This window comes from Littorina saxatilis, linkage group LG2, assembly GCF_037325665.1.
Source record: "Littorina saxatilis isolate snail1 linkage group LG2, US_GU_Lsax_2.0, whole genome shotgun sequence".
Taxonomy (NCBI): Eukaryota; Metazoa; Mollusca; class Gastropoda; order Littorinimorpha; family Littorinidae; genus Littorina; species Littorina saxatilis.
The window spans coordinates 12772282-12795072 of NC_090246.1; the positions used below are offsets into that span (position 1 = coordinate 12772282).

At 40.5% G+C, this 22791-nt stretch overlaps 1 protein-coding gene across 1 annotated transcript; it reads left to right on the forward strand.

Moving 5' to 3' along the window:
• Positions 1-3605: 3605 nt before the first annotated feature.
• Positions 3606-21574, forward strand: LOC138958224 (uncharacterized). The gene is made up of 11 exons (XM_070329323.1): positions 3606-3644; positions 6792-7054; positions 7280-7363; positions 10006-10094; positions 10951-11133; positions 12325-12462; positions 13563-13618; positions 15745-15881; positions 16922-17049; positions 17871-18398; positions 19007-21574. Coding segments are annotated over exons 1-10 (1248 nt in total). The 5' UTR covers positions 3606-3642; the 3' UTR covers positions 18039-18398; positions 19007-21574.
• The last annotated feature ends 1217 nt before the right edge of the window (positions 21575-22791 follow it).

The following is a 22791-nucleotide window of genomic DNA, read 5'->3' on the forward strand; positions in this document are numbered from 1 at the left end:
CCAATTTAAGACTCGATCCCTTTTAAGATCATCTTTTCTCAGACTTTCTGTTCATAGCCTTTGTAAATGTACCCCCATTTTAAGACTCCCTCCTTTTTAAGACCTGATTTTCTCACTGTTTTTGGAGGTCTTAAAAGAGGAGTTGCACTATATACAGGCATGGGAATTGAAAATTGTAAAAAAAAAAGGCTGAAAATTGAGAGTCGAAGCCCCTAGCCTTACTAAGGGGGTCCGGGGGGGGGGCATGCCCCCCCCGGAAAAAAAATTCTCCAAAGAACCCAGATGGTGCAATCTGATGTCATCTGAGCTCCAAGTTTGCCATTAAATTCTGTTTTTAGAATCAGAGTTTTTAGTACCAATTTTTGCTTTTTTGAAGAAAAAAAATATACAGTCGAGACCGGATGTAAGAAAGTCGTCGGGACCCACTTTTTGTCTTTCATACATCCGGTCTTTACTAAATCCGGTTAACCGGATGTATGAAAATATTGTGGATTGACTTTCATACATCCGGCCACGCGTCTGATACTTGATAAAAGTAGGTTTTTTTTCATATCATTTTTTGAGTCACTTGAGAAAAAGTGACTCTATGTAATCGGTCAGTGTTAGTCTGTCCGGCCGGCCGTCCGTAGACACCACCTTAACGTTGGACTTTTCTCGGAAACTATCAAAGCGATCGGGCTCATATTTTGTTTAGTCGTGACCTCCAATGACCTCTACACTTTAACGATGGTTTCGTTGACCTTTGACCTTTTTCAAGGTCACAGGTCAGCGTCAAAGGAAAAATTAGACATTTTATATCTTTGACAAAGTTCATCGGATGTGATTGAAACTTTGTAGGATTATTCTTTACATCAAAGTATTTACATCTGTAGCCTTTTTCGAACGTTATCAGAAAAACAAGGGAGATAACTAGCCTTTTCTGTTCGGCAACACACAACTTAACGTTGGGCTTTTCTCGGAAACTATAAAAGTGACCGGGCTCAAATTTTATGTGAACGTGACTCCCAGTGACCTCTACACTTTGACGTCTGCTTTGGTGACCTTTGACCTTTTTCAAGGTCACAGGTATGTCTTGAAGGAAAAAAATTGAAATATCATATCTCTGAAACTATTCATCGGATTTGATTCAAACTTTATAGGATTATTCTTTACATCAAATTATTTACATCTGTATTGTGTTGTGAATAGCAATTTCTTCCTGTCCATCTGATGCCTCATATAATATTCAGAACTGCGAAAGTGACTCGATCGAGCGTTTGCTCTTCTTGTTTATTTGTTTTTTATGTTTAAATGTTTTGATACATATCCTTGTTAGAAGAAAAGGTTTGTGAATAACAAGTGGAAAAGTACATGTACTTACATACACTGACACAGTCAGGACAACCGATAGAAAGAGCAACTGTTTGTGTAAGGAACTGTTCTGCTTTGCATAAGGCCGTGCACTCTCCGCCCCCCACCCCCCCCCCTCCCCCCCCCCCCCCCCCCCCCGTTCCTCTGTGTGAGTGTGTGTGTGTGTGTGTGTGTGTGTTTGTGTGTGGCTCAACTGTATTGTGTGTGTTCCCTCCACAACCCTTTTGCGCTTTTGACAATGTTTTTGGTCGTGGAAGCTTTGTAATGACCGTTGGCGTAGCAAATAACATTTTCTGAGTTCTCTCTCTCTCTCTCTCTCTCTCTCTCTCTCTCTCTCTCTCTCTCTCTCTCTCTCTCTCTCTCTCTCCAAAATGCACACATTTATAACACACACACACACACGTGCGCACACTGAATACAAAAAAGTGAGTTAAAACTTAAAACCAGTTTAATGGATTAAAACAACAACAACATAAAAAAAAACTGAGTCACACCCACGACCAATGCCTCTGGTTCTAATTGTACAAAAAAATGCCTTCCTGGGCTATTATGGCTCTTCAGTCATGACAAATTTATAACAGGCTAAAATGACTGAATAGACAAACAAAACAGATTATTAATGGAGTTAAACATAAAATCAGTTTAATGGATAAAATCAACAACAACAACAAGAACATAAAAACAACAACAAGAACATAAAAACAACAACATAAAATACAACAAAATAAAATACAACAACATAAAATACAACAACATAAAATACAACAACATAAAAAAACATAAAAAGATAACAACTGATTCACATCCTTGACCAATGTCTCTGGTTATAAATGTAACAAAAATGCCTTCTGGGCTTTTATGGGTCTTCGTGACGAATTTGTAACAGGTTAAAAAAATGATGGAATGGAGAAACAAATTAAACAGAACAACTCGTTGACAGCTATAGAATCTGGATAAAAATCAGTTGGTGGGGAAGTTTTCAGGGCATTCTCATTTGGTGACTTGGGTCTACTTTCGTTTTCTTACAACCGGTCTTGCAACAACGCATTTGTGCTGCTCGGGACCAGAGATTTGCTTTCATACAACCGGACTTTTATACATCCGATTTTCATACAACCGGAAAATTCTAAGTAATAACAAAGAGTAGCTTCTGCCAGGACCCTGCCTACCCTTTTCATACATCCAGACTTTCATACATCCGGTGTTTTATACATCCGGTCTATACTGAATAAATGTATTATATGGTTTAAGTTTGTTAAAGAATTGATCTGTTGAGACAAACAGGAAAATGTAACTTTTAACACAATCTGTGCAATCTGGTTTACTTTCAAACATAAAAGTTCCAAGTAACTGAGGCGTAGCAGTGCAGTGCGTGAACAAAATACGGAAAGTTTTCGCGGGCTTTTGCGCAAAGGCAAAAGGAACCGGTGGTTTTTTTGTGTGCATCCCCCTTTTATTTTTTCGGCGGACACTTTTGCTTTTTTGGCGGAACAAAAAAAAAATTGGGCGGACAATTCCCATGCCTGTAAATAATATAATGAATGTAACTTATTCGCTTCCAGCATGCCTATATATTTATGTAGTCAAGCAGTATGTAAGAAATGTTAAGTCCTTTGTACTGGAAACTTGCATTCTCCCAGTAAGGTCATATATTGTACTACGTTGCAAGCCCCTGGAGCAATTTTTTGATTAGTGCTTTTGTGAACAAGAAACAATTAACAAGTGGCTCTATCCCATCTCCCCCCCCCTTTCCCCGTCGCGATATAACCTTCGTGGTTGAAAACGACGTTAAACACCAATTAAAGTAAAGAAAGATATATTTATGTACTTATACCTGTTCACAAATGTCAACAGTCATAATAGGGTGTAGGGGTATATTCAAAATTGTTCTACATTAAAACCACGTCCTTTTCCAAAATGAACACTACAGGTCCCTGGCCTCCAAGTGTCTTATTTAGAACACGCAATCTCATCCCTGGGTTAAAACACATTGTGTCACAGATTGGATGTTTTCTGTTCTTTTTTATACCACATGTCACTGACGGATAAAGACTAAAAGAAACACATACGCATACACACACACACACACACACACACACACACTGAATCTGAAGTAAGAAAATATATCAAACAGTTTTCTATCCGATATCTAAATATTCCTCGGATTTTGGAAATTCGTTTAAAACTCGTGTCCAAGATTTATCTCCCAAGTATAAGTTATGCCCCTTGAAGTCAACCTACTAGGGTTATTTCCCCTGCATAGTGTCAGATGTGAAAGGTCAACAAAACACGATGTATGTTTCAACTTTCGTATGTTTTCCTCTTCTGCGATAGAATAAGAGCGCAACGTTATCTGACACTCGATTATGGTCCTAGTTTAATGACCTGTCATTTGTTGCAGAGCGACATATTACTTATCCTGCCTTAAACGGTGCGACCAAACCGAAAACACTAACTTGACTAACTCACTAAGGCCAAAAAAATTAATAGGTGTGGTTACGGTAACAATAGCCAAAAAAAATAGGGTAGGAAGGTAGGCAATCACTTTGTTTTTTTTAAAACTTTTTTTGTCTAATGTGTACAAATTAAACCTACTTGACAGGGAAATAAGTGTGCGACTCGGGCGCTTTCGCTTTCATTGCGTTTTCTGCACTCGTTTACTTGTTTTTTGGGGTTTTTGTTTTGACAAATGTAATAAAAAGTTATAGGGTCGGCCCCCAAAAATAGGGTAGGTCGGGTTACCGTAACCACACCTATTTTTTTTTTAGGCCTAAGCACACACACATTCGCAGCAGCTGTGGTCGTGTGGACTGCTTCGTTATCAGACAAAAACATTTTATTTTTAGGGCACAGTTGCACTTCTGTCATCCCTTTTGTTTGCTTTGTTTGAGTCGTAACTGAGATTGTGGTGGCAGGCACGTTTGCGTGCGAATAATGTTTCGATGCAGGGGGTTGAGGCTGCATTGTGTATGTGTTGTCTCGTCTCATGAGAGAGGGAGATTGTTTGTGTGTGTGAGAGAGAGAGGAAGGCGGAGGGGAGGAAGTGATAAACCTTTCATCAGAAAATATTTGTGTGGTTGTGTCAAAGGCAGAGAGAATCCACTGCATAGTGTATGTCTGGAAGGGGAGCTGTCCTTTTTATATTTAGTCAAGTTTTGACTAATTTTCTTTTTCTTTTTATATTTAGTCAAGTTTTGACTAAATATTTTAACATCGAGGGGGAATCGAAACGAGGGTCGTGGTGTCTGTGCGTCTGTGTGTCTGTGTGTGTGTGTAGAGCGATTCAGACTAAACTACTGGACCGATCTTTATGAAATTTGACATGAGAGTTCCTGGGTATGAAATCCCCGAACGTTTTTTTTCATTTTTTGATAAATGTCTTTGATGACGTCATATCCGGCTTTTCGTGAAAGTTGAGGCGGCACTGTCACGCCCTCATTTTTCAACCAAATTGGTTCAAATTTTGGTCAAGTAATCTTCGACGAAGCCCGGACTTCGGTATTGCATTTCAGCTTGGTGGCTTAAAATTTAATTAATGACTTTGGTCATTAAAAATCTGAAAATTGTAAAAAAAAAAATTATTATAAAACGATCCAAATTTACGTTCATCTTATTCTCCATCATTTGCTGATTCCAAAAACATATAAATATGTTATATTCGGATTAAAAACAAGCTCTGAAAATTAAATATATAAAAATTATTATCAAAATTAAATTGTCCAAATCAATTTAAAAACACTTTCATCTTATTCCTTGTCGGTTCCTGATTCCAAAAACATATAGATATGATATGTTTGGATTAAAAACACGCTCAGAAAGTTAAAACAAAGAGAGGTACAGAAAAGCGTGCTATCCTTCTTAGCGCAACTACTACCCCCGCTCTTCTTGTCAATTTCACTGCCTTTGCCATGAGCGGTGGACTGACGATGCTACGAGTATACGGTCTTGCTGAAAAATGGCATTGCGTTCAGTTTCATTCTGTGAGTTCGACAGCTACTTGACTAAATATTGTATTTTCGCCTTACGCGACTTGTTTTCTTTCTTTCCTTTTTACATTTTTACATTTAGTCAAGCTTTGACTAAATGTTTTAACATAGAGGGGGGAATCCAGACGAGGGTCGTGTGTGTGTCTGTGTCTGTGTCTGTGTGTGTGTAGAGCGATTCAGAGTAAACTACTGGACCGATCTTTATGAAATTTGTCATGAGAGTTCCTGGGTATGATATCCCCAGACGTTTTTTTCATTTTTTCGATAAATGTCTTTGATGACGTCATATCCGGCATTTTGTAAAAGTTGAGGCGGCACTGTCACACCCTCATTTTTCAATCAAATTGATTGAAATTTTGGCCAAGCAATCTTCGACGAAGGCCGGACTTGGGTACATGTATTGCATTTCAGCTTGGTGGCTTAAAAATTAATTAATGACTTTGGTCATTAAAAATCTGAAAATTATAATTAAAATCATTTTTTTATAAAACGATCCAAATTACGTTTATTGTATTCTTCATCTTTTTCTGATTCCAAAAACATATAAATATGTTATATTCGGATTAAAAACAAGCTCTGAAAATTAAAGTATGAAAATTATGATTAAAATTAAATTTTCGAAATCGATTTAAAAACAATTTCATTTTATTCCTTGTCCGTTCCTGATTCCAAAAACATATAGATATGATATGTTTGGATTAAAATCACGTTCAGAGAGTTAAAAAAAAATAGAGATATAGAAAAGCGTGCTATCCTCCTGAGCGCAACCGCTACCACGCTTTTCTGGATTGTTAATTTCACTGCCTTTGCCACGAGCGGTGGACAGACGATGCTACGAGTGTACGGTCTTGCGGAAATAATGCAATGCGTTCAGTTTCATTCTGTGAGTTCGACTGAGCTTGACTAAATGTTGTATTTTCGCCTTACGCGACTTGTTTACTTTTATCTAAGCTCTCTGCACCTCATGTGCTAGGATCGAGTCCTTTGTAATTTTGTTTAGCACTAATGCCAGAACGGGCTAAAAACACACACAACAGTTTTGGTTAAACTGAAAAAAAGCAATTACAGTGTCTCCCAGGTACGGATATATATCCGTACCCACTCATATGGCTCTATCTGACCAGGTACGGATTTATCCGTACCCACAGTCGCTTCAGTCGCTTCCTGTAGCGTCGATCTAACGCCTGCATTCCATCGTGTTGATACACAGTTTCTGCACAGTTACTACAATTCAAAGTGACCTGCTGCAGCACAGCTGGTCTCGCCTAAAAAAAAAACTTGGGTCAACATAGGTGGGGTAGAAAGTGTTAAATACCCCGTTTTCTGTTTTCTCAGACTTTCTGTTCAAAACATTTGTACATTTACCCCCATTTTAAGGCTCCCTTGTGTTAAAGACCTGATTTTCTCACATGTTTTAAAGGGGGGTTCCTCTGTACACTCCTGTGTTCTTGACAGGTTAAGAAACTGCCTCGCCCAAGGACAGCATCTCAGTAGATGCCTCCTCTCGGATTCCTGGTCACACAACGTCAGATCATCTCCGCCATTCAAGCTGATGGTGAGGAGTTACTACATGTCAGCTAAGACCGGCAAGGATGATGATGTGTATGTGGTGAACCTGCGTAGTGACACATTCACCGTGCCGACACCTGCAATGAGAGAGGCCATGGTGACTGCTCCGCTAGGCGATGACGTGTATGGGGAGGACCCCACAGTCAACAGTAGGTGTTCAGTTACTTTTCGTTCTTCTTCTTCTGCGTTCATGGGCTGAAATTCCCATATACATTCATGATTTTGACTGAGTGGGATTTTATGTGTTTGACCCTTTGTCATCGATTGGCTTGTACAGTCCTAACCTGTCTATAAAGACCAACCCAGTGTTAAGCTGTTACTATTGTAAATCTCTGTGATACATCCAGGTGAGAAGGTTAAGAATTTGTGTGCAGAGTTGCAGGAAGAATGTGCAGAATTGCTGGGACAAGAGGCAGCCTTGCTGGTGCCAACTGGTACCATGGGAAACATTTGTGCCAGTAAGTATTTCTCTGTCTTTTTGTGTATGCGTGGGATCTAATGTGTGTGTATATGGGTGTGTGTCAAGTAAGTGTCTATATTGTCAAGTATGTGTGCGTGTGTGTGAGTATGTGTGCGTGTGTGTGTGAGTGTGTGTGTGTGTGTGTGTGCGTGTGTGCATGTGTATGTCAAGTACATTGCTAATGAGCTGACAATGTATCAAGGTATACAATGTACGTAGGCTATGCACACTGTCAGGATAAAGGACTGGGTGGCCGAGTGGTAACGCACTTGCTCTCGGAAGCGAGAGGTTGCGAGTTCGACCCTGGGTCAGGGCGTTAGCAATTTTCTCCCCCCCTTTCCTAACCTAGGTGGTGGGTTCAAGTGGTAGTCTTTCGGATGAGACGAAAAACCGAGGTCCCTTCGTGTACACTTACGGGGTGTGCACGTTAAAGATCCCACGATTGACAAAAGGGTCTTTCCTGGCAAAATTGTATAGGCATAGATAAAAAATGTCCACCAAAATACCCGTGTGACTTAGAATAATAGGCCGTGAAAAGTAGGATATGCGCCGAAATGGCTGCGATCTGCTGGTCGATGTGAATGCGTGATGTATTGTGTAAAAAATTCCATCTCACACGGCATAAATAGATCCCTGCGCCTTGAGTCCGAGTCTGGAGATACGCGCGCGATATAAGACTTGATATATGGACTCCTGAAAGACATTTCTGCACTATGAGCATTTAGCGTTTGCACAGTTGTAGGCTTTGGATGATGGACTAACCCAACCTAGCTCTTGAAATGGAGCAAAAAAATGACAGGTTTTTTTTGGTACTGCCTTATTTTTAAACTCAATAATATAATGAAATTTTCAAACATAGCCTGTTGAATTGAAATTAAGATTTTTGCAAAATACTGGGCCTTTTGCATGGTTATTGAAATGCTGTCTCAACTCGACTACTTATTGACTGTTTTGATTTATAGATCAGAGCGAAGGAGAGTGGGGGATGGAGGGGAGTTTTGGTTAACGATGACCAGGTTTTGTTGTTGGAACCCCCGTCCAAAAATCTGAGAAAATCAGCCCTTAAAAGGAGGCACATGTAGTATTGAAAAGGAGGGTGTCTTAAACCGCAGGTAAATGTCGAGTTGTTATGAACTGAAAATCTGAAAAAGCCAGGTCTTAAATTGTTTGATCTTAAAAGGTGGGTTCCAATGTAATTTAAGTTTGTTTTTGTGTGTGCGCATGACCTCCCTTCTGATTTTCAAGTTTAACCCTCTGCATTTGAATTGCTGATATGGCAAAAGAGGATGTATACAGTATCTTTTCATTTGGAATGTCAGAAATTTAAGGTGAAAAATAGTAGTGCAATTTGTACATAGATGGTGTGAAAGTTGAGCGAGTGACTGAATACAAATATCTCGGTACAGTCATTGACAACAAACTAAATTTCTCCTCAAACACTAAAGCTATCCACAAGAAGTGTCAGTCAAGAATCTACTGCTTACAAAAGCTCAGAAGTCTGAACATCAACAGCCGCATCCTCCAAACATTCTATACTTCATTCATTGAATCCATTCTCACTTTCTCTTTCATCTGCTGGTATGGAGGTCTGTGTGTGAAGAGTAAGAATGTGCTTGGACGGGTGGTGAACACATGTGGTAAGATTGTGGGGGTGAGACAGGAAGGACTGACTGTGCTGTATGAACGACGTGTGGTGCGAAAGGCCCGCTGCATCATCCAGGATAGTAGTCATGTGCTCGCTCACCACTTTGAGGTCCTGCCCTCAGGACGTCGCCTCCGCACTCCCAGATTCCGCACGCTCAGAACTAAGAACAGTTTTATTCCAAAGTCAATTGGCTTTTTAAATACCTAAGTTAATTAAAACTAGTATGTGTGCCGGTGAACATATGCACTGATTTCTGTGATGAATATTTTTTATACTCTTTGATGTGCACCCTTATGCTGAGTGTGATAACCCTCGAATGACTAGTCCTGTGATAAATATTGTTCAATGACATATCTAGTCCTGTCTTCTTCTTCTTTTCGATCGCCGATCACACTTGGAGTCCAGATCTTGAGATATAATTAGTGGTCCTCTGCAGCGCAGCCACTGGCCCGTACAGCTTGTTGTGCAGGGACTCCGGCATTGGCCAGATTTCCTCTCTCAGCACCTGGTGGTTCCTGCAGTCTCGTAGGATGTGGGCCGTGTCCTGCTCTGCTTCCCCACAAGAACACATGGGGGAGGGCACAACATGCAGCTTCTTGTGGAGATGCTGGTTAAGTCTGTTGTGTCCCGTTCTCAGGCGGAAGATGACCACCTGCTGTGGTCTGGATAGCAGGTGGTAGCTGTCCTGTGGCTGGGGCGTCCTGTGCAGAGACTTAATGATAATCTAGTCCTGTGATAATGATAGTTTTTAGCGGTAAACTTTTAGCTAAAGCTGACGGCAATTAACCTATTTGGAATCATGTTACTATTCCTGTTAGTGTACATATGCGTGCGCGAGTGTAGTATGCTTCGTATGGTATTTTTATCTGTTGTCTTATTATTTGTTTTGTCTTTTAATGTGCACCACACTGAAATTTCTCTGTATGAGATAATAAAGTATTCGTATTCGTATTCATATTCGTATTCGTATTATTGTGTTTTTTTATTTTTAACAGTTCTGACACATTGCACTCGGAGGTTTGAAGAGGTTTTACTGGGGGACCAATCTCACATCTACCTGTATGAAGTCGGGGGAATATCAACAGTATGTGTTTGCAATACTTTCTGCATGTGTGTGTGACATATAACTGCTTGTATGAGATTGGAAGACTATATCCACAGCATGAATATTATGTAAAGGTTGAGGAATATGTGCAGTATGTGTTCTCAATATTTTGCATACATGTGCGTCTTGTCTAATTACCTTTCTGTGTCAGTGTTCACAATCATGTGGGCATCTGTACAGGCGCGTGTGTATGTATATGGCCGCTGTCAGCGTGAGTTCGATCCCAGGTTCGGCGGAAATTTATTTCAGAGTCAACTTTGTGTGCAGACTCTCTTCGGTGTCCGAACCCTCCCCCCGTGTACACTACATTGGGTGTGCACGTTAAAGATCCCACGATTGACAAAAGGGTCTTTCCTGGCAAAATTGCTTAGGCACAGTTAATAATTGTCTACCTATACCCGTGTGACTTGGAATAATAGGCCGTGAAAGGTAAATATGCGCCGAAATGGCTGCAATCTACTGGCCGTATAAAATTTCATCTCGCACGGCATCACTGTAGAGCGCCTAGAACTGTACCCATGGAATATGCGCGATATAAGCGTCATTGATTGATTGAGTGATTGATTGATATATGGGAGTGTTAGTGTGAATGCATGTCTGTTTTCTTGCATCCATGTATGTGCAATTTCTCAACACTGATACCAGGCATGCACATCCGCAGTCCAAAATTGCATGAATATATTTTGATGTGGTGTCAAGTGTTATGTACTGGTTGTTGTTGATGAATGTCTTTCCTATCAGTGTAATATATACACTTGAGGTAATTTTATGAACAAAATAGAAAAAAAAGCAACAACAAAAATCTGAAGACAAAATTAGTACGAATTTGTTTCAGCTAGCGGGAGTACAGCCACGGCCAGTAAAAAACAACCTCGACGGGACTCTTGACCTTGATGACCTTCAGTCCAAGATTCGCAGTCGCGGCGATCCTCATTTCCCCTGGACACGCGTGGTGTGTTTGGAGAACTCGCAGAACAAATGTGGAGGATCTGTTCTCTCCCTCAACTTTATCAAACAGGTGAGTAGTTTCACCAAGCTGCTTGACTACATACAGTGGAACCCCCTTTTTAAGACACCCTTATTTAAACACTTTCTACCCCACCTATGTTGACCAAGGTTTTTTTCGCCGAGACCAGCTGTGCTGCAGCAGGTCACTCAGAATTGTAGTAACTATGTAATAACTGTGTATCAACACGCTAGAATGCAGGCGTTAGATGGACGTTACAGGAAACGACTGATCGATCGAAGCTAACAGTCTGAGCAGATATATATCCGTACCTGGTCAGATAGAGCCATATGAGTGGGTACGGATATATCCGTACCTGGGAGACAATGAGCTAAGACTTCCTCCTTTTTAAGACCTTACTTTTTAAGACTCCCTCTTCATAACCTCTGTAAATGTTCCTCTCTTTTAAGACTCCCTCTCTTCATTATTATTATTATTATTGTGATCATTTTTTTTGCGCCTAATCTAAATATAGCCCTAGGCGCTTACATATTAATTTCTGCCGTTTGAAATGGAATTTTTTACAGACAGACAGACAAACAGACATTTTTTACACACAATATATAACGCATTCACATCGGCCAGTAAAGCTCAGTAGCCTATTAGGCGAGCATTCACCTTTCACGGCCTTTATTCCAAGTCAAACGGGTATTTGGTGGACATTTTTATCTATGCCTATACAATTTTGCCAGGAAAGACCCTTTTGTCAATCGTGGGATCTTTAACGTGCACACCCCAATGTAGTGTACACGAAGGGACCTCGGTTTTTCGTCTCATCCGAAAGACTAGCACTTGAACCCGCCACCTAGGTTAGGAAAGGGGGAAGAAAATTGCGGCCTGACCCAGGGTCGAACACGCAACCTCTCGCTTCCGAGCGCAAGTGCGTTACCACTCGGCCACCCAGTCATAACCTCTGTAAATGTTCCTCTCTTTTAAGACTCCCTCTCTTTTAAGACCTGCTTTTTTCAGATTTTTGGAGGTCTTAAAAATGGGTTTTACTGTACCTATTTAAATATTGTTTAGCGCCATCACTTCTTTGAGTGTGTTTGTGTGTCTGTGTGCGTGGATGGGTGTGTCTGTACCTGTGTGTGTGAGCCTGTGAGAAGCAGAACAAACTTCAAAGTATTTTTTTCCTTTGTTTTCTTTCTGTCATTTTCATTATGGAAAAATGTATGAGAAATTTGTGCAGCCTTTTCTGTACAGGTTTGGAAAATTGCAGACGCTAACAACCTTGTGATGCATCTGGATGGAGCGAGAGTGATGAATGCAGCAGCTGCTCTTCAAGTTCCTCCGTCACACATCACACAGCACTTTGATTCCATCAGCATGTGCTTTTCTAAGGTACGTGTATAGTGAGAAATTAGTGTAAAAATGAAACCCCCCTTTTAGACACACACACCCCCCCCCCCCCCCAATTTAAGACTTCCCCCTTTTTAAGACCTTGATTTTTTAGATCTTTTGTTCTAAGCCTTTGTAAATTTTAAGACTCCCTCCTTTTTTTGAAGGTCTTACAATGGGGGTTCCACTGTAATCACAACATTCACATGGCACGGTGGGCGGGGATGTAGCTCAGTCGGTAGCGCGCTGGATTTGTATCCAGTTGGCCGCTGTCAGCGTGAGTTTGTCCCCACGTTCGGCGAGAGATTTATTTCTCAGAGTCAACTTTGTGTGCAGTCGACTCTCCTCGGTGTCCGAACACCCCCGTGTGTACACGCAAGCACAAGACCAAGTGCGCACGAAAAAGATACTGTAATCCATGTCAGAGTTCGGTGGGTTATAGAAACACGAAAATACCCAGCATGCTTCCTCCGAAAACGGCGTATGGCTGCCTAGATGGCGGGGTAAAAAACCGGTCATACACGTAAAATTCCACTCATGCAAAAAAACACGAGTGTACGTGGGAGTTTCAGCCCACGAACGCAGAAGAAGAAGAAGATGGCACGGTTAGTAATTAACTGATGAATTAAAAGTGTAATGAGGATGATGAACGCAGCGACTAATCTTTAAGTGCCACCTTCATACAGTACTTTGATTCCATCAGCATGTGCTTTTCAAAGGTACTTTTCAAAATTGTGTGTAAAAGTGTTTTGAATAAACACAAAGTTGAGATGACACAATTAGTAACTAATGAATGTAAATGAGTAATGAGGATGGTTAAGTGTCACCATCACACAATATTCTTTGCTTTCAATACCAGTTTATTAACACTCCAGACATTGAAATATGTTTCTTGTTATACATCTTGCTCAAGGAATTTATTACATTGTAAATCCTAATGATGATTATTTCAAACGCTTTTCAAGTGCTAAACCTCAATCAATACACTGTATAAGTAATGACATTCGTTATTTTAATTGTGATGATTTTTAGAGTCCAAGGACTGGTAAAAACACTGATTAGCATTACAAATTAAGAATGAGTTTCATACTTTTCTTTTTTAGGGTCTTTCATGTCCTGTGGGCAGCATTTTGGCAGGTTCCAAAGACTTTATAACGAGGTATGCTACTGTTCAAAGTATTTGTGTGTACAAATAATTCTTTTTCTTCTTTTTCTGTTGTTGTTGTTGTTGTTGTTGTTGTTGTTTTAAAAGTTTTTTGCTAAATTAACAACAAGAACAAAATGGTAGAGTTGGTTTTAAGTCTCAATTCACTTTTCCAAACTAAAATTTATGGATAAGGAGTTTCTTCTGAAAAACTGGAACATATATACTTGTTTTCATCTATGTCTGTTTTTCTGTATGTCTGTCAGTGTCTTGTCTCTCTGGTTGTGTCACAGTGTGTATGTGTTGATGCATCTATGTCTGTTTTTCTGTACGAAGTGGATTCACAGCGCGCGGCGCGTTGTGCAGCGTTGCGATTTACAACGCGCGGGGCTACGAGGAGCGCTGCGATTCACGACGCGCGATGTATTCTGCTGTTACATTTTCTTCACAATCGCAAAGTTTACAACACATGTGGCTACATCTATCTGATCTATTTGAGAAATAAAACTCAATAAAACGAAAAACAGAGCTCCATTCTCTCTCTCCCACTCTTTCACTTACACTTACACTTACACTTGCATACACTTGTTTTTCAACTGAGTTCACCATATATCGCTGTGCTGATGTAAAACTTCGTGCCTAAGTTCCGGCCTTGAATACTTGGCAGTCATATCTGATATCACTACATGTCATTGCAATGGCTTCTACTAGTACTATATGGAAAGCAGCTGAGTTTTTAAACTGGGATGACGTTTTTAAACAAGTATCCGAGTACAGTGCCGCAGAACGTGACCGCTGTTAATCGGTGTAATACCAGTTAACACTTCAGCAGCCATTTTGGAATTCGCGCATGCGCAGATGTTTTTTGCGTGTGTTTTTTCCCGGTTGATTAGAACGCGTATATTCAGTCTGCTGAAAGTGCAATTTTGTAGTCTTGCAGCCCTGAAATTGCTTTTGAGTGTCCAAAGAAAGAGTGTAAACGGGTTCTAAGGATTTCATCGGGCACACAAATACGCAATTTTTCTTGTTTTTCTGGTTGATTTGAACGCATGCGCAGATCATTTTTTTCGAGTGTTTGTTTTTCCTCCTCTTTCGGGTTCCTTCTTCGTTCCATGTAAGCGCTGGAACTGTTAACTGGTGTATAGATTCACTTGAGATAATATTATAGAGGTAGGTGCAATCAATTGTTGTTCAAAATGTTGCTGATAATCATACATGTACAAAAATAAAGCGCGTCAACAATCTGCGCTGGTGAGAGCAATAGCCGCGCTCTGGGAATCGCTGCGCTGCACAACACGCCGCGCTCTGTGAATCGCCGCGCTGCACAGCGCGCCGCGCTCTGTGAATCGCTTGCCTTTTCTGTATGTCTGTTAGTGTCTTGTCTCTCTGATTGTGTCACAGTGTGTACGTGTTGATGCATCTATGTCTGTTTTTCTGTATGTCTGTCAGTGTCTTGTCTCTCTGATTGTGTCATGATCTATGTCTGTTTTTCTGTATGTCTGTCAGTGTCTTGTCTCTCTGATTGTGTCATGATCTATGTCTGTTTTTCTGTATGTCTGTCAGTGTCTTGTCTCTCTGATTGTGTCACAGTGTGTACGTGTTGATGCATCTATGTCTGTTTTTCTGTATGTCTGTCAGTGTCTTGTCTCTCTGATTGTGTCATGATCTTTGTCTGTTTTTCTGTATGTCTGTCAGTGTCTTGTCTCTCTGATTGTGTCACAGTGTGTACGTGTTGATGCATCTGTGTATGTGAATAACAAAGGGTCTAAATTTAGAATAAACAAACTACATTGCCTTGCTTCAATCAGTCCGGTAGCTCAGTTGGAAGAGCGACTTGCGATCCTAGGGTAACTGGTTCGAATCAGGGCTGGGACAGACATGGGTAAACTTTATGTGCAGACTCAGAGACGGTATTCATGTTCCACCCTTGTGTCATCACTGTGGCACGTAAAAGACCTTGGTCATTCTGCTATAAGAGCAGGTGGCTGATTACACCTAAACATGCGCAAACCTGGGTAGCGTGACTCTGTTGCTGCTAGCTTTCCAGTGGGAGGAAGCGAAACTGAATTTCCAATCGATGGGACAATGTAGTTATGAAATTTTTTTTTTTTTAAAGTTAACATAAAATGTGTGTTTTCCAGAGCCTTGTGGGCGCGTAAAGCGCTGGGAGGAGGCATGCGGCAGGCAGGAGTGATAGCCGCCCCCATGCGAATAGCCTTGAAAGAAATCGTTCCACAACTGAAGGATGATCATGCAAGAGCAAAGAAAATCGCTCAAGGTAAGTGAAGTTATTTTTCTGTCCAGTGTGAAGATCTCTTCAAAGAAATTCAAAAATTACAACAACATCAAAAGTCATGAATCGTTACCTCGCTTGTGTCTTTGTTGTGCGAGCTTTTGGATAATTTGTCAGATAAGTTTATTTTCTGTATTGTAAGTGTTTGTGTGTCTGTCCACTTAAAAAGACCTCTGCGGCGAAGATTAGTGAATGTTATGTCATTTTGTTTTGAGTATGATGTTCCCATAACATAACCTTTCTTGTTTTTTTAATTCTGATCTTTTCAAAGATTTTTCCGCTTCTGTGAGGTGTGATTTGTTTGTGGTCTCCAATTTCATAGAAAATTAAAAGAAAAGCCAAAGAAAGATGAAATCAGTGAAGATCTTCAGTAGATGGAGAGAGATGGGATGAGAAGTTGAAGTAGAGCAAATTAGGGAGGGGGGTTTTATTATGGTGTTTTGTTTGGGCTGGTTTGATAAGAGAAGCAACAAAATAGCTGGTAAGTAAATTTTAAGGGGCTTATTGCCCGTCAGGTCTTAATTGCCTATATTGGACATGAATTGGTTTATACGATTCGAGTTTTACGCCCTCACGGCTTTTTGATGTTTGCGTGTTTAGGTGGTATCAGCCATCTGCACTTATGGTAGAATGACCAAGATCTTTAACGTGCCATTGTGGTGACACGGGGGTGGGAGATGGATACCGTCTCTGGATCTGCACATAAAGTTGACCCGTGTTCGTCCCGGCCTGGATTCGAACCAGCGACCTCTCGATCACAAATCCAGTGCTCTACCACCTGAGCTACCCGGGCCCCCGAAATAGCTGGAATATTCAATACTGTTAATATACTTGCCTTTCACTTTGATTTCAAGTAGGTCTGGTGTCCTGCCACATACCCTAAATACCTTGACTGATTTAAACATACGTTTTACAAATGAGGAATCAAATTACTTATATGTGTGTGTGTGTGTGGGTGCGTTCCTGCATGCCTGCGTGCCTGTGTGTGTGTGTGTGCCATGCATGTGTGTGTGTGTGTGTAACAGCTGTAGCTGACCTGGGAAATGGATCAGTGTTGTCAGCCGACATGAACGCGATACAGACCAACATAATCATGCTGCAAACAACACGCAGTGACATCACAGCAGCTCAGGTGTGCCAGCGACTAATGCAGGTAAACATTTCTCAAGGCTTCTTGTCCTTTCAACTTGTGCAATCTGTACAAACACAATAGACAATTTTCGAAAATTACTCCGTCGGGTTTGTATGGCTTGTGAAAGAGTGAATACCTTTGCGTTTCTTTCTGACAAACATTGGAGGAACATGTGTTTCCGACACACCCCTCATTAGTGAATGGCCCGTCCAATGTTCGTCAGAGGAAACGCAAGGCCAAGGGTATTCACTCTTCCACAACCCATACAAACCCAACAGAGTTATTTTCAAAATCCGTCTATTAGGCATTACCATTTGATTGCAAAGCAAGACTTTACTTTCATCATGCAAAAACAAAAATAATAACAATAACAGCTAAAGAAAGTAATGTCTCAATCACAAGCACATGCTATCACTGTATGCATAGTTGAAACATTTGCCCCAGTCACAGTAGACATTAAGGTCTTTTACTACTGTAGTAAATGCAGTTGAATTAAGTTCCACAAAAGTGATTTTGCTTATCAGTATGTAAGAAATGTTAAGTCCTTTGTACTGGAAACTTGCATTCTCCCAGTAAGGTAATACATTGTACTACGTTGCAAGCCCCTGGAGCAAATTTTTGATTAGTGCTTTTGTGAATTGACAAGTGGCTCTATCCCATCTCCCCCCTTTCCCCGTCGCGATATAACCTTCGTGGTTGAAAACGACGTTAAACACCAAATAAAGAAAGAAAGAAAGAAAGATTTTGCTTATCCATGCAACAGAACTCACCGGAGCAAACTAATTGTTTCCTTGCTAAGAAAGCTCTTATTTTAAATTTAATTCTTCTTTTTTTCTGAACAGATCCCTGATGCAGAAGTTGCAGCACTTGGTGAAAAAATTGCACTGGAGACGGTACCATTCTCAGAAACAACTCTTCGATTCGTCACGTATCATGGTATCACGGATCAAGATGTGGACAAAGCAATCAAGAAACTGCAATATGTTCTCAAGGAGATGGCTACAACCTGATGAATATGGGGAACAGAAATGTCAAAAAGTGTGAACGTGTAAATTGTCTACAGTGGTACTTCTGATGAAATAACATCATTGGGATCACCCCCAAGAGTCCAGTCTTTGCTGGTGGCCTTGGAGTGTTTTGGTAAAGATAATGGAAGGTGTCCTTTATTTGGAGAAGACCTCTTCTGGTGGTGGTTGGGGGGGACTTACATTGGGCATTGATCATGTATTTATGCAAATTTGTTTTAGTTTTTTTGCCGTCTTCATTTTTTTTCTTTTCTGGGGTGGGGGAGGCTTAACTCACATGTGGCATTTACTGTGTGCTTATACAATCATTTTACCATCGACATTACTTGCACAATGGTTTACAAGGTTTTCTATTTTTGAGTCACTTGAGAAAAAGTGACTCTATGTAATCGGTCAGTGTTAGTCTGTCCGACCGGCCGGCCGTCCGTAGACATCACCTTAACGTTGGACTTTTCTCGGAAACTATCAAAGCGATCGGGCTCATATTTTGTTTAGTCGTGACCTCCAATGACCTCTACACTTTAACGATGGTTTCGTTGACCTTTGACCTTTTTCAAGGTCACAGGTCAGCGTCAAAGGAAAAATTAGACAATTTATATCTTTGACAAAGTTCATCGGATGTGATTGAAACTTTGTAAGATTATTCTTTACATCAAAGTATTTACATCTGTAGCCTTTTACGAACGTTATCAGAAAAACAAGGGAGATAACTAGCCTTTTCTGTTCGGCAACACACAACTTAACGTTGGGCTTTTCTCGGAAACTATAAAAGTGACCGGGCTCAAATTTTATGTGAACGTGACTCATTGTGTTGTGAATAGCAATTTCTTCCTGTCCATCTGATGCCTCATATAATATTCAGAACTGCGAAAGTGACTCGATCGAGCGTTTGCTCTTCTTGGTGCTTATACAATAATGTTACCATCGACATTACTTGCACAATGGTTTACAAGGTTTTCTATTTTTTATTTTGATATCCTCCTAGGAACGGGTCGACTCTCCTCAACAGCAAAAACAGAGAAGAAGAAAACCCTTCTCACCTGGGGGGTCCAGGGGCATTGGAACATTGATAATTACTACATTAAAATCGCTGCACAATCTTGCGCATTCTGAGACTGAATTCAACACATGTGGGCAACCTCCTCTGTCCATTCACATCTCCACATGATTTTAAAACCTGTCCTTAACTGGGGGAAGTCAACTACGTGAAGTATACTTTGCAAAGCTGGCCACACGAAGCTTAAGCACTTAGTTTTCGGTAAAAAGACTTCGCGAAATCGACATCGTGCTGAATTAAGGGCCCCTTTAAAGCTCTCATCCTTTGTAGAACATTGTCTAGTTCCACAATATCCCTTCGGAGTGCCATTTTGTTTCACATACTTGAAGAAGCAAAGGCGAGCGAATACTAGTCTGCATGTTTTTACGATTCGGGACGGTTTGAGAAATGGATGCCATTTGAGGGGGAAAAGTGTTTAATATATTCTCAGACAGAAACATAGATTGCTCCAGCGGAATTTGAAAGTTGTATCTGCAGAAAATCATGTATTTCTAGAAAAGTTCCATCCCGAGCTGTGTCTTCTACAGTGGTAGCTGCAATGAAGGGCACCCTTGGGCCAAGCCAAACGTGTCCATGTATTGCAGGTGGCTTGTCAAGATTTTGCCGTCCTCTTTCTTTCTTTATTTGGTGTTTAACGTCGTTTTCAACCGTTCAAGGTTATATCGCGACAGGAAAAGGGGGGAGATGGGATAGAGCCACTTGTTAAATGTTTCTTGTTCACAAAAGCACTAATCAAAAAATTGCTCCAGGGGCTTGCAACGTAGTACAATATATGACCTTACTGGGAGAATGCAAGTTTCCAGTACAAAGGACTTAACATTTCTTACATACTGCTTGACTAAAATCTTTACAAACATTGACTATATTCTATACAAGAAACACTTAACAAGGGTAAAAGGAGAAACAGAATCCGTTAGTCGCCTCTTACGAAATGCTGGGGAGCATCGGGTAAATTCTTCCCCCTAACCCGCGGGGGGATTGCCGTCCTCAATGAGTTGGGTTTTTATTCTCATCAGAAGGTCATAAACACGCAGCTATCATATTTGAACAGCTACATCTACCAGAAACTGTTCAGGGCATTTTTAAACAAGTCGCGTAAGGCGAAAATACAATATTTAGTCAAGTAGCTGCCATTTTTCAGCAAGACCGTATACTCGTAGCATCGTCAGTCCACCGCTCATGGCAAAGGCAGTGAAATTGACAAGAAGAGCGGGGTAGTAGTTGCGCTAAGAAGGATAGCACGCTTTTCTGTACCTCTCTTTGTTTTAACTTTCTGAGCGTGTTTTTAATCCAAACATATCATATCTATATGCTTTTTTGGAATCAGGAACCGACAAGGAATAAGATGAAAGTGTTTTTAAATTGATTTGGACAATTTAATTTTGATAATAATTTTTATATATTTAATTTTCAGAGCTTGTTTTTAATCCGAATATAACATATTTATATGTTTTTGGAATCAGCAAATGATGGAGAATAAGATAAACGTAAATTTGGATCGTTTTATAAATTTTTATTTTTTTTTACAATTTTCCGATTTTTAATGACCAAAGTCATTAATTAATTTTTAAGCCACCAAGCTGAAATGCAATACCGAACCCCGGGCTTCGTCGAAGATTACTTGACCAAAATTTCAACCAATTTGGTTGAAAAATGAGGGCGTGACAGTGCCGCCTCAACTTTCACGAAAAGCCGGATATGACGTCATCAAAGACATTTATCAAAAAAATGAAAAAAACGTTCGGGGATTTCATACCCAGGAACTCTCATGTCAAATTTCATAAAGATCGGTCCAGTAGTTTAGTCTGAATCGCTCTACACACACACACACACACGCACGCACACACACACGCACGCACGCACATACACCACGACCCTCGTTTCGATTCCCCCTCGATGTTAAAATATTTAGTCAAAACTTGACTAAATATAAAAAGGAAAGCTTGCTGCGTCAGTATTAATCTGCTCTGTAGTCTACAAAGAACACCTAGTCTTAAGCATTTTATCATTTTCTCTGTAACTAAAGTCATTCTTGTTATATACATTCGTTATTTACAATGAATTGTGTTGCTTGTGGAGGGTTGGTATTATTCAAACATAAATAGCTGCAATTTAAAAAAAATACTATTTTGTCAGTAAGACTGATGACAGTCATTTGTGTATTATGATTTTAAACTATGATATTAAGTGAAATTATATTTGTATCAATCATGATGCTGAGCATAGTGAAGAAACCTTTTACTGCATGGTCCAGTATTACATGTACTTTGTGTGATTGTTACCAGTTGACTGTTGTACATGTACCAGCTAACATAAAATTTGCATCAGAATAAACAGTTTAGGCCATGAGCAAAATGTTTTCACCTTATTTTCTTACTGTCACACTTTTTAGTTTTAACCAACTGTCTGATATATGTCTTAATTGTTCGTGTACCTATTGATGAATAATTATAATTGAATGATTTGTGAGTGTTTGTTTTGGTGTGGGGATTTTTTTGGTTTGTTTTTCAACTTTTGAACCTTAAAATTTTTTTTACAAAAATAATAATTTACGGTCTTTTGAAAATGACAGTTTTTTGTCCTTACAAGTCTGTCAGTCAAGGTGATCACACATTCTTGTCATTAATTTAGAGAACAACTGCGCAGTATTATTTTTCAGTAATTGATTCTCCACATTTTACACCACACTGGTTATTCGAAGTCATTTAAAACTCTAGGCTGTATTCAAGAGTAAAAAGTGTGCCGACAAACTTTGGTTTTTGTGATCAACTACATGCTACAGTTGCCATTACAAGAAAAATCCAGACCTTCATTAACACCTGCCTCAGAAGAATCCTCCGAATTCGCTGGCCTGACACCATCAGCAACAAAGACCTTTCGCAGCGAACAAACCAGTTATCCGTAGAACAGGACATTCTGCAAAGACGCTTCCGGTGGATTGGCCACACACTCCGCAAGACGACAACCAGCATCACGCGACAGGTCCTCACATGGAACCCGCAGGGCAAGAGGAGACGAGGCCGGCCGAGAAACACCTGGCATCGTGACTTGGAGGCAGAGGTGAAACACATCGGCTACACCTGGAGACAACTGGAGAGATTGGCCCAGGATCGGAGTGCCTGGCGAGCTCTTGTTGGCGGCCTATGCCCCGGACAGGGTCAAAGGCATAAGTAAGTAAGTACATGTACAGGTATATGTCAGAGTCAGCATTCCCTTGTTTCTCAAGTCAGTTGGGCCTCATTTTTGAATAAAGCATGTGTACTTTTTTGCTGAGATTCTTGTGTTTTACATTTGAGTGTGAAAGAGAGATCTAGCTAGTGAGTGGGGCAGAAGGGATCTATAAGTCTACCAAAAGTGGGTGCATTCCCTGTAGATGCACTTCTTTCCGGTTGCATTCTCTGTATACAGGGAATACACCCACTTTTGGTCGACTTAGACCCCTTCTGCGTGAGTGAGTGGGTGCTTCCATGAAGGTGTCAGAGCTGCCAGCTGTTACGCTTTCAGCATAGCATGCTACGTTGTAGCAGATACAGGCATGGGAATTGTCCGCCGAAAGGCACATTTCCGCTGAAATTTGTTTTTGGTCCGCCCAAAAAGCCAAAGTGTCCACCAAAATAATAAGTGGGGGAGGCAAAAATGGTTCTAAAAACTGAATTTAATGGCAACTTGGAGCTCAGATGA